Source organism: Battus philenor, unplaced genomic scaffold, assembly GCF_028537555.1.
Source record: "Battus philenor isolate CCGP_79_NKW_IND1 unplaced genomic scaffold, ilBatPhil1.0.hap1 SCAF_6, whole genome shotgun sequence".
NCBI lineage: Eukaryota > Metazoa > Arthropoda > Insecta > Lepidoptera > Papilionidae > Battus > Battus philenor.
Window position 1 is genome coordinate 16,518,908 of NW_027181726.1, and position 16,955 is coordinate 16,535,862.

Below are 16,955 nucleotides of genomic sequence, written 5' to 3' on the forward strand. Positions count from 1 at the left end.
TTATTCCGATGTAGATTATAAATTACCATTCGAATATGCGCTCGCGCAGTTTATGCGATTCTCATATCTCTTCATTTCAATACACTTCTATTGTTTTTAGTTCGCCGATCACAGATCTCGTGGAATTTGCAAAATTTAATTAATCCTCTCGTTACAATATTAGTTTTTGTAAATAAGTTTTGTCTTCACGTGAATTCGATGTAAAACTTTCTAAAGTATTATCAAGTAAAGTTTTGTACATTATATGATTATAAATATATTGTCTTTCAGTATTTAAAGTAATAGTAATCTGGTTTTTAGTTTTACACATTTTCGCCATAATGTTTCCGTTTCCGCCATCTTGAATATGTCCGTGTACAAAATGGCCGACTGACGTTTGGTTTGTAAGGGAATATGGCGCGAAAATGAGTTGGTGGTTAGGTACAAAGGGCGCGCGGAACCGCGACGTGTCCAGGTTCGAATCCAAGAGATCTCATGTTATTTAAGGTAGCGGCACTGCGTGTCGACCAATTTAATCTAAGCAATTTGATATCGAAATACGCTTCTAAAGTATAAAAAAGTTTTAGTTCGTAACGCCTAAAGAATTTTTGTAAATGTACTGTTACGTATGTATTGTATATTTAGTTTTTAATTATCATTTGTCCCCACTTCGCACGGAGGTGTAGTCATTGTCGAAATAATAGGCATAATGAAATAAATATCTTTGACAGCAAATGTGTTTTTTTATTTTTAATGATCAATTTTATATCAGAAATGTATTTAAAAAAAATAGCTGAGGTAATTTTAATTTGTTGGTTAAGGGCCAAAAAAGTTTTCTGACATTTTTATTTTGTTTTTAAATAATAATAAGCTATGTAGATATGCCTAGTTAACATTCCGCATCTTTGTTGTGTCGGAAGCAGATAAGACTGAATACATTGAGTAATACATGACCTTAATGGGCTACTTCTCTGCCAAGAGCACTCACCATGAATACTAGAAGTCTGATAAGTCTCACTCACTCTCTCTTTAATGTTGATTTACTCGCGGTATGCCGTCTTACAATAACTGAATTCTTCCCCCTTTTTTCTTCTATAGTTGGCAGGCCTTGGAGTGTCACCCATCATTGACACAGCTAATGCATTCCGAAAGGAAAATAAAATTAGTTATAGAAGTACGCACTAGAACAAAAATCGAATTGTTGGTCACCCTAAAATGAAAATGTTAAACTAGGATTGAGTGATAGCTCAAGGAGCGGTTCCAACTCGATAGTAGTATACCAAGGAAGGTTTGACAAAGAGACTTCAGTATTTAGCGGCAATTATGTGAAATAACTAAATTCTCGGCAAAAGTTTAGGCTATGATGAAGCCTTTATACATGTAATCTAATGTTGACACGATGGCGTAGATGATAATGGCAAAAAAGCTTTAAAATAAAACCACTTTTCGAAATATCATATATATATTTACACAAGGAACTGTCGATTATAAAAGACATTAGTATATACAAAACATTTTTAAACTGACTAGTTACATTGATACGTCTACTTCTGCACTTGAGTCTAATAAGATTAAAAATCAACTACCTTTGTACAATAAACAAACACAGTAATAATAAGCCAAATTATCGTAATTCATTTACATGTTTTTGCATTAAAATACAGTGCATATATCCATTTTATAATTCAGATTTACTTTTGTATAATTTATTTCAGCTTATAATGTAATATGTATGTAAAAATGCAAAAAAATATTAAAAAGCCTATTAATTTAATATGCCTTAATTAAATATATGTAGAATTATCTAAATCATTTACTAAGTTGGGAGAAGGAAGATCCGTATCAAATAGTGTAAATCCCTCTACCAACTGCCTACACTAGGTAAATAAAATACATTGTAAGCAAAACACTGGCGCAGTATTTTTCAACCTTTTACATGCCACGCCCCATCTTAGCCTTTCTTAAAATTGCGTTTCACGTTAAACTTGCGTCAAGTATACTTCCAAATTGCTTCCCTTAACAATCAAATTACCCCATTTGTGGGAGGTGAGCCCTATGTTGGAAAACACTGCTCTAGCGATGTAAAATTTAATTAATAAAATCATTCACTATACTGAACACAAAAATTGAATTAAATTGATAAGTTTATTATATATGCAATTTAAAAATATAATTATTAAATATCCAATAAAACCTCTTTATTCCTAAAACATATTACTCTCTCATGTTCGAAATTAAAAAAAAAAGTTACATTGTGTACTGTACTGTCACTTGACAGATTAAATTTTTTTACAAATATTTTAATCTGTATAGCAGTCCACAGGATATATACAAGTATGATTGAGTCATATCGTGCTTGTATGAGATACATCCTGCAAGGTTGACAAATGGCCACAATATATATCGTTATGTTGGTATTAACTTATTTTAGTAATTAATTTGATTTCTTCTATACAAAGATCGTCTCAGTTAGAGTATGTCATACATTTGTTCCAAACTATAAGCAACATATGTTAATTCTTTAGAACATAGCACTATTAATGATTTTCTTGTCTCAAAATCAAAATATGTTATATGTCAATATTTTGTGTCAAACCTTCACTTTCTTCAAAAGTAAAACAGATACTTTGATTACCCAATTTTAACACATTGATGATTATTTACTTTTTAATTTATTATAATAATTATTATTTCAATGAAGGGATTAATGGTTTTATGTTCTTGTTGTATTATGTTGTACAGTGGTTACTGAGAAATCCATTTAATACATATATGATGTACATAGTCATTAAAAACACTTTAAAATATTTATGTATCATATAATAAGATTTTTAAAAAGATTTGCTTAAATATGTTAATAAGTCACATTTTTATTACTCCTAAAACTATAACTTTGTGCATATGTGTTTTTATAAAATTCACTAGGTGAGTTAGTGGTTGCTTGATTTAAAAAATAATATTTAAATTTCTTTATTATAATTTGTAATTATTTTTCTAAAATAAACACTCTTTTAATGAGCATTATATGCAAGAATCATTTTACTTATGTTAATAAATAGATTAATGTTCACCTGGTTCATAGCGAATGGCAGATATTACTTGTCTTTAGTGTCTGATTTCTTTTCGTCGTCTTTAAATAGAAGCGGCGTCATTCCGAGGAAGCAGCCCAGTGTGATGCCCAGAACTCGACCCTGCAAAAAGTTTTTAATAACACATTTAATATTCTATTAAAAAGACATAATGCTGTATAAATAATTAAAAAAAAAAAAAACAGATTATGTACTAGCAGTAGAGTCGTCAGAAAAAGTGTTGCAAAGCACTTGATCAGGAACATAAAAGTAAAACATAAATTAAGATGTTATCTGTACCATGTTAGCAAAGCGCCTGCTGACGGGCATGTCGAGCTGGACGGGCGAGAGCGCGGGAGCCCCAAGCCCGAGCAGCGCAGCGCCGCGTTCCACGTAGTAGGAGGAGCCGATGCCGATCACGTCGCTGAACGTGTTGCCCAGCGCCGCCGCCGCCATCGTCGACAGCGTGATGTACGCGCTCATGCTGCTCTCTATGCTGTCACCCTGGTGGAGTCAACACTTTCATTATCATGTTAGGTTGCAGCATTGCTAACGCCCAAAATCCAAAATCCCATAAGAAAATTTTACTACTACTTCCTTGATAACTCCCTTCCACCTACATTAAAAAATGTCTTCACCTTTAAGCTCTTTCTATTATCAATCTCATATTTGAAATATACCTAATTTATTCTCTAGAGATTTGCAAACTTTAAGGACATCAAAATTTTTATTATTTATTTATTATTTTTAACAATATTCTTATAACAGTTTATTGCCTGGATTTTTTATAATACCAACTTATTTAAATTAAAATCAAATCAAAATTTCATTTACTTCAATAGGCTGTTATATCAATCAATATAAAATGTGAACATTTTCATCCCTATAAGAAATTACTACAGGCTCGGAGGGCATTTCTGTTTGAAAAGAGCTGAGAAACTCAACAGTTGCTCTTTATTTATTTAACATTTCTGTCTCACACATGGCAGGGGAGCTAATAAAATATACAAAGACTGTGTATATATATATATACATGTGTCTTTGTATATTTTATTATATATAGACTGTGTATATATGTGTATATGTATATACTCACAGCAATGATCATGATGAAGTTGTCCAGAAAGCCAAACCCAATGAACGGAATTGAATTTGCTAAGGACACTGTAAACAAACATAGTTTTTTTTTTTATTTAATGAGTTTTTGTACAATTTACACTAATAATCAAACATATCTTGTATTTCTAGCGCATATAAAGTTTTGAAGTCTATTTTAAATACAAACTTAACAAGTTATACATGATTTCACTGTATGTAGTTGTGTGTTGAGAGGAAGCCAAAAATCATGTGTCGATTGCTTATTTACTTTCCAAGTATTTTAGTTTAACATGTAGACATGGCTTTTTATTTCCTGTTCTATTTAAATTCATCAAAAAGGTTTTAATGCAAACCACATGGAGCACAATCAACTGATACAAAGAATGTGTGAATGCTTTGAACTTAAATATTGTGCCATCTCTGTGATACTTAGAATACAAAGATATCCTTTAGTAATTTAGCTAATGCTGAGTTCTTTTTATAAGCTGATGGCTACTGCAAGACATAGGCCTTCCCCAAAGATTACCATGATATTGGTTTTGTGCCGGCCGCATTCAGTAATTTCCTGCAACCTTAACTATGTTGTTGGTCCACTCAGTAGGAGCCAACCAACACCTACCATGTCTACCAGCTCTTTATTGCCATCTGATGATCTTTTGGCCCCAATGGCTATCAGTTGTGTCAAGCATTATGTCCCATCAACTCAACCAGACAAACAATTCATCAATTTGCTATGTTGATGACCGCAGTTTGTTTTTAGGTAGCATCATGTTTTTGGTAGTAAGATTATTTATTAAAGAGATTCTTGGGATTTTACTAATTTTATACTTTAATATAGTTATACAAAAATTTAAAAGGTACATGCAATAACTTGAAAAAAAGAATACTTACAGTGGAACAGTTCTTTGGTGGTAGGTTTTGGTACAGAAGCAGCTGGAGAAACAAAAAAAATAAGAATCAGTGAATTATGAATACAATCATTATCTTTTCTCATAGTATAAGGAGCAACTTTTTTTTATTTTATTATGCCGAATATAGTTGTAACTGTTTGTTATTGAAAGAGAAATCAGAGTTTAGTTTAGTTTTAAATTTATCTATCCGTGGATAGAATGGACATGGAAAAAATTAACAAATTTACCTACAGTTTACATTAATTTTAAGATATAACAGTAAATCAAAACACTCACCATATTTTTTCTTAAACCAATCTTCAGGCACAGGACAGTAGGTTCCTGTCGGGTCCACGTCGCCCAGCGATGGCACTTTAGTTGGTCTTCCCAGCTTACTCCTCCATCTCTGACCTGCTAGTTTATCTAATAAAACCAATCACTTTATAGCCTTATTAATTAATTCCTACATATAGCATTTATTCACAGTAATACCTTCAAATTCCTCTTTAATACGATTAGATTCGAATTCTTGTAACGCGTTGAATAATATTTTTCTTTCCTCGCCGTTTAGCCGCAGGAGGAGTTCCGCCGCGTGCACTTTCGTCAGTGGTCCTGATATCTGTGTGGGCTCTTCAAAGTCCTTAGAAGTCGGTCCCAAGCCCAAGTTACGGACATTTACGAGAGCTGGAACGAACCTTTTCACATTTGAAACACCCACTGTGGCACTATAACGAACTTGGAGTCTCGACGGTCTCTTATGATAACATGTATTAAAATAATCAGCAGACGATCCACAAAACCTTTTCATTGCTCGTATAGACTTCATTTCGTATGGGGTGAGTCAGAACAAAAAAGTAAACAGTCTTAAGAAGTCAGTCACTACGTGATCTTATACATTTCGTCGAAATCTTTTACGCTACGATTTACGTGCCATCAAATTTTCCGTCAACTTAAAATGTCAAAGTCAAAAGCTGATGAAACTAAGATTTTTACGTTAATATGACTTATACATTTATAAAGTATAAACTACAATTAAAAATACCCGATTTTTACCGAGCAATAATAAATTATTGAGCAAATTTTTCGCTTGAACTTTGAATTGTTTTTTTCTATCTTTATAAAATTGAAATTGAACCATTATAACAATTAGTTATATAATACAAACTGTAAAAAGTATGACTACATATCTCGCTATCTTAAATATAAAAAACAGGAAATCATCATAGGTGGAGTACATAAAAAGTTTAGATCACGTCACCCCATAATATCATTATTATATGATAAAAGTAATAAAATTTATGTAAAGTATGGGTATTTAAACAATAAAAAGGGTGTTTTTATTATAAATAATGACCAATAATTGATGTTTCACTTAATTCAAATTCTAAAAAAGGATCAATATTTAATTATTAATTAACTTTACTATTATGGAATAGTTATTGTTGAATAAAATTTGATTTAAAATGAAGATGCTATTTTTATAGATAAGACAGACATAATTCAAAACTCAATATGGTAATACTTAATAAAAATATCCGATCGTGTTATTCGACCGGTTAAATTGGCCAAAATACTATTATGTCATAAGCAGTGACACATGTCAACGAAGGAAAACAAATTTCATAACACATATAACATCGGTGCGATAAAAAATAGCAAAATAAATAAATGTCGTTATAGTGTTTCACTTATTAAATTTTTAGGTGTTCGCTTTATCTTAGGGTATAGTTATAAAGGGATATTATTAAGAAAGTATTGTTAAGTGCTAAGTGAAATTGATATTTGACCATGCACCATGTTGGAAGGTCTGGTGGCTTGGGTATTGAACAACTATCTAGGCAAATACGTGGAGAATTTAAACACGGACCAGTTGAGCGTGGCCTTACTGTCCGGTAAGTCACAGCTTCCAGTTATCGTCATAATTCACTGACATAAACATAGATTTATACGTTTTTTTTCATTTATCTTGAGGTCAGTGAAAGTTCGAAAAAAATAGATCATTATTTCGGTGCATTTAATAGTTAAGAAAATTAAATTATATTTTTATCGTCTCTAAAATAAGAATAATTTTTTAAATTGGTGGTATAGTAGCTGTTTATAAAACATTTAACAACTTATATTAAATATAAAAACTTCTTGTAAAGGCTTTCTTAATTCTTTATTTATGATTTTAGGTAAAGTTGAATTAGAGAATTTACCATTGAAGAAAGATGCCTTGCGTCACCTGGGTCTCCCGGTGGAGATCAAGGCAGGGTTCATTGGGAAGGTGCAGCTTCAGGTTCCAGTGCGGCAGATCCGCTCTGCTCCATGGCTTATAGCCATTGAGAAGTTATATATAGTTGCAGCTCCGGTCAACTTAGATGAGGTATTTATTATTTATAACATAAATAATTTTAACTACAATTGTAAAAGATATTGCGAGGGTTAAATGAAATATTCTACAACATGACCATGAAGACAATAGTTGGAAAGGAGTCAAGATTGATGGTTGTGAGACTTTTTTAAAGTTTTACAAGACTCTATTTCTTTTAAGGACTCTGTGAGTCTATGCTAGTACTTGTAACTATGTCTATTACCATCCAATGTCCTTCACATTGTTTAGTTATTTTTCTTGGAGAAGACTTTGGATGCTTACACAGTCTTCTAGATTATTATTTACTCTATATATGTAATATAAATATATTTACTCTACATATATAATATAAATTATTATTATATATTCTATTTATATTATTATTTATCAAGAAGTCTAAGGAATGGATATTATCTATTGCATAGCTTGCACATTAATCTGCAATAAGCAGATGCTATGTTTATAACTAGGAATTAATAGTAAAAATGAATGACCCAATAACTGCCTTTGGCAATTAAATAACTGTTTATTAAAATATCAGTTGATTGACACAGACACACATAGGTCTTTCCCAAAGATGGCTACAATGATAAGTCTTGCATTATCCGAATCAGCTGATTTCATTTTTATCATATTGATTATAAATTTTGGTATAATAACGGGAAATACTGTAGTTACTCTTGTCCACTTAACATTCAATGTTCCCTAACATGAAACTAAACATCCCTTAAGTCACTCCTTCACTTGCACTACTTGCAGACACATGTCCTGCATTGGAAATATTGAGCTGTCCTATTTCAATGTGGATTTATGTCACATTATTTAAGTCAACCAGGTGTGGAGCAACAGGTTCTTTGCTTTTGCTTATTGGCACAAAGGGAGTGGAGAGAGTCCACACACTCTCTTACCTTGGTAGTGTAGTATCGGAATCAGGAGGGATGGAAGAGGACACCACTTCGAGAATCTTCAAAGGCAGCCTTTGCATGGCTTCGTTCTATATAACAATCACGGAAGCTGTCTAGGAGAGTTAAGCTCAAAATATTCCAGTCCAATGTGAATACTGTATCGCTATATGGATGCGAGATGTGGAAGGTTACCAAAGATATCACGCTGCGGCTCCAAGTCTTCGTTAACAACTATCTTCGACGTATTCTCGGTATATACTGGCCTGAGAAAGTCTCCGACGTAGACCACGGGAAATGCTGTGGTGAGATTCTGACCTACCAGCAGATCAAACGACGCAAGTGGAACTGGATAGGCCACACGCTCCGAATGGACCCTGATCACATACCGAGACAAGCCGTAGAATGGAATCCTAAAGGAAAGCCAAGACGTGGTCGCCCAAAGCAAACCTGGCGGCGGACGATCACTGCAGAAGTGAAGGCAGTTGGAATGACGTGGGGCGAAGTAAAGTGCGAAGCTCAAGACCGCTCGGGTTGGCGACTTACTGTGGACGCCCTCTGCCCCATCTTGGGGACTTAGGAATAAATGATAAGTCAATGTCTATCCCATTTTCATTACACCAAAGCAGAAGACGACATCCCATAAATATTTTTTTTTAAATAAATGTAAAGTTTATTTATATATTTATTAAGGCGAAGCACATATCATTCAGGCGTCATTAGACAAAGTTTGCTCACAACAAACATTTGGTTCAGAGCCAATTAATTATTATTGTGTCAGTCACCAAAAATAGATTGTTTTTCATTTATTCCGCCGCAAATGGCTAATGCTATTGGGCTACAAATAGCTTATGGCTTTGATTTTTCAAAATATTTTTTTGATAAATATTATTCCATAACACTCTATGGAAAAAATCAGGACTCTATGGAAAAAACTATGCTAATCATGATAAGGTTATCACTATGTATAAATGGTGCAACATATTTACGTAAATATAATTTAAAACTAGCAGTGCCCTGTGACTTTGTCCTCATGGAATTTTAGAAAAAAGTTAGATTTTATTTTCCTATTTGTTTTAATTATGTTAGCTTTACATGAATCTCATAATTTCCACAACTTGAAACGTCATCGTTCGTTCGCTATTTTCATTTAAATTCAAGTCAGCATGGGCTGCCACAGCAATATAAGAAATTCATTGGAACAACAGTGTTGCTATCTGTTGAAAATTAGGTACACCAATTAAGAAACTTGTGGGCTCATGCACAACAACTTTGCTAAAGATCAAGCAAGGACATATAGACAAACTTTCATTTTTATATATATAGAAGATTATAGACTGTTTTCTTGTAATTTGACGGTTTCACCTTATTTTTGTTTAAAGATAATGACCAAAAATTTCATATTCATTCTCATAATTGTATAAAAGATGACTTATTATGGAAAGCACTTCTCTAGAAACATTCTACAAGTGAAGATGAAGGATAATTGTATCTGGTTTTGATCATCAACAACCTACATTTGTTTGTGTGATGAGAATAGTTCTCTATGGGTTTTGCTGGTGGCAGTAAGAAACCACCAGTGCAAATATTTATTCCTTCTGTCTTGCTGGGGAAATTTAGATTCAGGTGTAATCCAAGCGGTACAAATTAAAGAGAATATTTACATATGATTTACCATGATTTACCAAAACACGAGGGCTGCGCCAATGTAACTTCCTGCATCCAAATTAAAAAATGTATTTTTATTTGAACAAACAATAATAAATCGGAACTATACAGCATTGACTCTACATAACGAGGAGCATTTAAATGAGAAGATATAGTCTTCTTTTTCTTCTTCTAGCGGTAGATGTTCTGCAAGGCCTCTCCCACAAATAATGTCATAATAACAGGGCTTGCATCGCTCGCATCCAGTTTGTCCAACCTTTCCTATGTTGTTGGTCTACCTAGTGTATATATACACTTTAGTTATTTTTTCTTTTACCTAAAATATTATTTATTGTTCAAAGGGAATAATAATTAAATGCCTTATTGGCATTTTTATTATCAGTTATCATATAAGACTGAAAAAATAAGCATAAAAATATTTTATTAAGGTAAAACTGCACTAAATATAAAATTATGAGTCACTGTTAGTGTGCCATAGATAAGATATGAAAATCTAATTGCTTATCTATGTTTTGACGCTTGTTTATGGATTTCATGGGAACGGATAAGTAACATGTTAATGGTAAAATAAAGTAAAAATCACAAATCTTTATGTTAACATTAAAAATTAATTATCAATTTGCAGTCTCATACTGATACATGTATTTTAAATAATATATAATGACATCAGTTTATAATAAACATATTTTAAATTTTTTATCTCAAAGGTCTTTAGGTTACTATGTAAACTATTGTGTATTTACAAGGCCGAATAACAGTCCGTACCAAAGTTTCTACTGCAAAGTGTAATTCAGAATCAGATTTTTGAATACAATTCCGTAAAACATTGTTGGACTGTCATTTGCAAAATTCTAAACGATTATTTAAATGATCAAAATAAGCGACATGGCTGCCATATCTTTGGCAACCATGTCGCTTATTTTGATTTCATTTAGGATATATCTGACAAAGTGTATATGTATAGATATGTATTGTTAGACTTTATTAAAAGATGTGTTGTTGTAGAGTTTCTTCTTACTTCTTCTCCACAAATATAACACCTTGCAAAGTAGAGTAAAGTCAAATTTGAAAAAGATTATAAATTGATGATCAATAGGTTCTGTTAAAAGTTACAATGTTTATTAAATGAATTTTATTTTTATCACCTATGTATATGGGTCATAAGAAACAATATGTTTAATATCAGGAACACCCAAGATATTTAACAAGATTCCTCAAAGCCCATTACTAACTTAAGTTAAGCAAGTTAAAAACAAGATTGAGTCTTTTATGTTTGTGAACATCTTGCCTTGTCTTTGCGGGCTGGTTTCTGCAACCATGCAGCACTGAACTTAATTTGAGTTAGGGTTAGCCATACACAAGGAAATTCTACTCCTGGAGAAATCCCTGCAGACCCTTGATGTCGCCAGCAATCTTGGGGAGGCACCTTGGTGGTCCACATCTGTAGCATCATTGCTAATGAAGCCGCTATGATCTTTTATCCACTCTAGTTTTACAAGATTGTAATCTCTCTTCACACTCGACTTGCAAATATTGGACATATTCTCAACGCAAAATGTTCCTTGTGTTTTATCTTTTAATATCTAAATTAAAATTTGTAAATTATTTATTTTTGATGAGTCTTTACTAATGTTATTTCTATGTTTTGTTTTATGAACATTTTTTTAAATCTGTTACATTATAAATTATATGCCAGTGCAGGGATGAGCAACACGCTGCCCGTTAAGCATGTTTTTGTTGCCCGCTAGCATTTCTAAAATTGAATTTATTTTATCGATTATCTCACATCAATATATTTTAAAAATTATAATAATAAAAAGGCGGTACATACTAAACCGAAACAATAATAACGACCGATCAAAACTGAGTGTTGTACGATCAGAAAGCTGTGTACGTATTATATATACTCTTGTATTAAAACATTTTTTTAGGTATATTTTATCGTTGTTACAATACCATGCGATAAATATTGTACATCGACCTTTGGAAATAGACAATTGGCTAATTTTTAGAGCACTATCTCTGTCCCACACCACCTGTGTGACGTTTTGTTAGTCGTATTTCGTGCGACAGAGATAATGCTCTACGAAGTCGAAATTAGCCAATTGTCTCTTTCCAAAGATCGATGTGCAATATATATCGCCGGGTACTGTATCTTGTTTATTTGTTTGTTTTTACATTAATATTTGTACATTTCATTATTCTAATGTTTATTTAAAAATAAAATTTTGTAAATTATTAACAACTGTTACATTACGTGCACAAAAAATTTAAAATGTAAATTTGTCCGTCGATTAAAAAGGTTGCTCACCACTGTGCTAGTGTATTGTAAAACTGTAAACAATTATCCACAAGGGGCACTAATTTTATGGAACATAAAGATATATATGTTTATCTTTATACTTTGTGCTAATATTCTGCATATATACAAGATTGTTTTATATATACCGAGTATTCGTAATTTTAAAAAAGTTTTAGGCGTGCTAGACAATATGGCAATACGTTAATCCAAATTCAAATATAAACAAGTTGTTATCACGTACAATTGATTATGCCCATGTATTTTATCTTGACAAAGTGATGAATAACTCGAACTTGTTTGGATGACATAATATATCTTACGTAACGTAGGTGATTTTTTACGATTTGGTTTATATTTTTTCTGAACGACATTTATTTTTATTGCTCCATTTCAGCAATGCCCAAAGATATGCTTGGGGGGTATTATGGTATTATCTTGTTTGTGAGCAGTGGCAATAATTAATGCACAGAGTGTGAGTTATGTTAGATTGTATCCCGGGAATCGAACACGAGATTTATGGTCACAAGTCTGATTCATCTACCGCTGTGCCATAACTGTTCTCATACATATATAAGACAAATTTTAGATAAGGCTTTCCAAGTAAAGAATCTATGTTTTAATTAGGGACATTGAACTTGTGAGGGAAGTACAATATGGTCTTGAATACTAAATTAATTAAACCATTGTGAGGAACCTTTACAGATCTCATGGTGGTTTGAGAAAAAAATATTTGGTTGATAATGAACTAAGTAAGAAAAGGACCAATATTTAGCCAATTCCACACATTAGTACACACCGCACACCGATTAGTGTCAAACACAGAGTGCACTAATCGGTGTAACTCCTGAAGATGCCCCGTGGAGGTGTGAAACACGTGTTGAGTAATTTGGCGGCGACGGTTGTGTGATTCGCATTGTTTGCCGCATACGCATTTATCAGCGGGCTGGCGGGCGGTGCATTTTATTGCACGACTACCACTGCACGTGCGGAAGTGGCTAAATGTTGGTCCTTTTCTTACTTAGGATGGACTTCAGCTAGGTAACGCCTGATTCCATTAGATAATGAACTAAAATTTTATTTGGGGGACCGGAAAGTAATATCGTTTCTGTCGACATATTTTACATACAAACCGATTGATCTTTACCGCTTCAGTATTGAGCATTTTTATATAAGATGACAAAAGGTTGTTGATAACGAAGGTGAATATATTGTTGATTAGAAATAAAAACGTTAATAATGTAGTCGTGTGAATTTAACTTAAGAAAGCGACATTACTTTCCGGTTCCCCTAATAGTTCCTTATTTGCGCTTTCTACCTCCACTATTCGCGGTTTGAAATGCGACCCTATTCCTATAATCGCCGGTAAAAATGTCTTTATTTGCGGATATAATGAGTACATACATGACAATAGTTTAGTAACGATTGCAATATTCTTTGTAAATGCCGTCAAATGGACTAATAAAGAAAGTAAAATAGATCCTATGAGAATTTAGCATAAAGTATATTGTTGAATGATATCTCCGAAGACTTTGATACAAGCCGCCTTAGCCGGGGTGTTTTTGAGAATGTAAAAAGGAATGAAAGCAACTTTGTCGTTCAAGGAATAAAGTGTATTTTTAAATGCTGCTGTTCCGTGTTTCATATTCGTTAAAATATTGTGATCGAGTAATACGTCTCTGCAATTCTTTTTCTTGTTTATAATGTCAAATGAAAAATCGAGTAATAAATTTGGACACGAAAAATATCTGTTACCGCCAAGAGTAAAAGTAGAAATGCTTGTACGTATATGCCTTGAGGAGTCATTTGCATCCGTATCAAGCTCGTTCAATGTCAAGAAATAAACTGTACGATCGATAAAAAAAATCCGAAGATAAAATTGATTCGTCTTTAGTTTCACCTTCAATGTCTGCGATAACTGTTTATGGTCCAATAATCGAAGAAGTGGAAGTTATGTGAAGAACGTAACCAAGAAAGGGTGCCCCTGAGTGGTTCAATGGTCTGGAAGAAGGCAAAGCGACAGAAATAGAAATTTGACATAGCAAAGTGTATCGTCAACATAAAATAATCCGAAGAACTAAAGCCACAAACATTAAAGTCATCTTGATAAAAAACTGATTTCTTCTGGCTGCAGAAAATACGAAGAATCTGTGCAAGTCCAGATTTTAATTGCAAACAACCGTAATCACGAATGAAAAAGAACGAGATTGGTTCCAACAGATAGAATCAAGTGACATTCAGGAATTGCTTGAATAACAACATGAAGATTTGACAGAAACCGATTTGAAGGAAATGTTATATTCGCAGGCCTTTTAAGAAGAGGCTTCAACAAGCACGGAAACGTGATATTTAATTTGAAAAATCTTAAGAATGGCATATGAACTTTGCGATTTCTTTATGAACATTGATCCGTCTAGAACGAAGTCTTGTTGTTAAGAGGCAAATCGCTAACGCGACTGGTGCAGTCAGTCAGAATTAAAGGAACTTTTAAAAACTGCCAAGCAAGAGAAAATTACGAAATCCTTCAAACCATTACATAAGCTTTAAGATAGTTAATTAAAATGTTAAAAAACTTCAAAGAAATTGTTTTTTTATATATTTTTTTTTATTTCATCACCTAGGAATGTATCTCCTATAATACCATATAAATTAGCAATCCATGTTCACGGTGTCTGTATTCGCGGCATATTTATGGAATATATATAATAAAGAGCATTAAAATAGCTTTGTATGTAAGTCCAAAAAAGTATGATGTAATATATTTGTAATTATGAATACTTACGTTATAAAAATTGTTTTTGTTGCAAACAACAACGTTTAGTCAAATTTTAAGGTTGGTAGAATAAAAAAAAATTTAATTTTTTAATATAAATGTGTTCAACTATGATGAGCAGCGATTCCCTGGAACCTAGGTGATGGAAGCTTCATCTGACGTCTCACAACTTGACTCTAAGGCAGAGGATCGAATATTTCATCTTTTTAGTCGATGGACGCCCACTGCAAGGCTGACTGCACGGGCTCTCCCAAAAGATGGTCACGACCCCATGTTGTCGGTCCACTTGTGGGGTCATTGTTATGTTTACACGATCTTAAATACAGCTTGCTTGCACTTTGTGCAATGATTACTAGTAAGCCATCTGTTGCGTTTATAACGACCTTTTGTCTTTTCTTGTTTTTTCCTGTACTCGTTCCCCCTGCTTTGTTGGAGGTACGTTACAGTGCGGGTGTAAATAATTTTTATTGCTTTCCTTTCCACCTTACTACTTTTTCTTCATATTCATCACATAATCATTCATGTTTAACCTCATCGTCTTTCTCACCTTACCTTATGTCAAATTTCTCACCTTGTCTACATTTCCAATTAATTGGGTTCTTATTTCGCAGCATATATTTACTTGTTTTCTTTATTTTAATCCTTGCTTCTATTCTTAGCAAAAGTCTGCTGCACCACTTCTCTGCAGTAAAGTCAATTTTTATTTATATCGTTGGTGTGTTTGTTTTTAACGACGCCCTAACAAACATTACGTTTCGTGCGACCACTTCTTCATCCCTACTCCATATTGGCATCCTCAGGTCGTGCGCCAGTATCTGTGTGGCGGTCGCCGTATTCGCCACATCAGCATTTTGAATCATTCGTGAGATGTGATATTGCGACCACCTCGTGATGGATACTGTTATACTGCCCGAAGGTGTCTGTTGTTAGACGAATTGTTTTTGTTGTTTGGCTTTTTGTTGGGAGGAGGTACATACGATGTTGTTGTTGACAGTGGGACAGTTCGGCGGAGGCGCAGGTGGCCCACGAGCGCAAGGTGTCGCTGCTGGACGCGCTGGAGGCGCAGTGGCGCGCGGAGCACGAGGCCTGCGACGCCGGGTACTACGCCGCCTCATACTCCTCCTGGCTCAGCTACGGCACCGGCCTGCTCGCCAACATCGTCGAGAACCTGCAGGTTATCTCAGTTTTTATCCCGTATAGTTATGATCATGAGGTGTGTACTTTAATGGAATCAGGCGTTACCTCGCGGAAGTCCATCCTAAGTAAGAAAAGGACCAATATTTAGCCACTTCCGCACATGCAGTGGTAGTCGTGCAATAAAATGCATCGCCCGCCAGCCCGCTGATAAATGCGTATGCGGCAAACAATGCGAAATTTTCGCTGCATGTGCGGAAGTGGCTAAATATTGGTCCTTTTCTTACTTATGAGGTTTTCCCTATCGAAATTAAACCTTCTTTCAAAAACGACCGGTTCTAAATAAATTTGTAGAAATGAAATACGTCATTTGTTAACTGTTTGCGTTTCAATTTAAATCAGCAAGAACTTTCGCGGCGATATAGGAAATTTTTTGCAATGTCAGTGGCGTCATCTGTCGAAAATTGTTCATATTTGACAAAGATTATTTATTACATGATCAAATTCATGGTGTACGGTTCTATAAAGGACATAGAGACAAATATTAATTTTTATGTAAATATATTAAAAAGTTACGTCAAAAAAATTTAATTTTTTAATATTATATATGTGGAATAGCAAAACGGACGCACATGAATAGTAAGATAAGATGTACGCATTGCACACATGTGCGTGAATGCGCTTGAAAGATTATGTGTCAAGAATTTATATAAAAACATTTTGTTTTTTTATTACCGCCACTCGAAATTAGTGAGAAGCCAGTTGTCCGGCATTTTCGTTATTTTGAAAGA

At 33.6% G+C, this 16,955-nt stretch overlaps 2 protein-coding genes across 2 annotated transcripts in view; one reads left to right on the top strand and one right to left on the bottom strand.

Annotated features, from left to right (window-relative positions):
• Positions 1-2,817: 2,817 nt before the first annotated feature.
• Positions 2,818-5,967, bottom strand: LOC137930407 (uncharacterized). Its single transcript, XM_068773648.1, has 6 exons — positions 5,528-5,967; positions 5,333-5,458; positions 5,037-5,078; positions 4,144-4,211; positions 3,348-3,551; positions 2,818-3,170 (listed from the first exon to the last, which is right to left on the bottom strand). The coding sequence occupies exons 1-6, from the start codon at positions 5,859-5,861 to the stop codon at positions 3,075-3,077; spliced, it is 870 nt and encodes a 289-aa protein (XP_068629749.1). The 5' UTR covers positions 5,862-5,967; the 3' UTR covers positions 2,818-3,074.
• A 695-nt stretch (positions 5,968-6,662) lies between these two features.
• Vps13D (vacuolar protein sorting 13D) overlaps positions 6,663-16,955 on the top strand; it is a 72,786-nt gene continuing 62,493 nt past the window's right edge. Inside the window, 3 exon segments of the mRNA XM_068773644.1 lie at positions 6,663-6,927; positions 7,210-7,400; positions 16,025-16,204. Of these exon segments, the coding sequence (XP_068629745.1) occupies positions 6,831-6,927; positions 7,210-7,400; positions 16,025-16,204 (468 nt within the window). The 5' untranslated portion in view covers positions 6,663-6,830.

What these genes read in the sequence shown, in the direction of transcription:
- LOC137930407 (XM_068773648.1), bottom strand. Translation starts at nt 5,861, where the DNA reads ATGAAGTCTATACGAGCAATGAAAAGGTTTTGTGGATCGTCTGCTGAT. An exon ending in TTGGTTTAAGAAAAAATATG is followed by an intron (nt 5,079 to 5,332) that starts GTGAGTGTTTTG and finishes TTGTTTCTCCAG; the next exon opens with CTGCTTCTGTACCAAAACCT. An exon ending in GCAGGCGCTTTGCTAACATG is followed by an intron (nt 3,171 to 3,347) that starts GTACAGATAACA and finishes AACTTTTTGCAG; the next exon opens with GGTCGAGTTCTGGGCATCAC.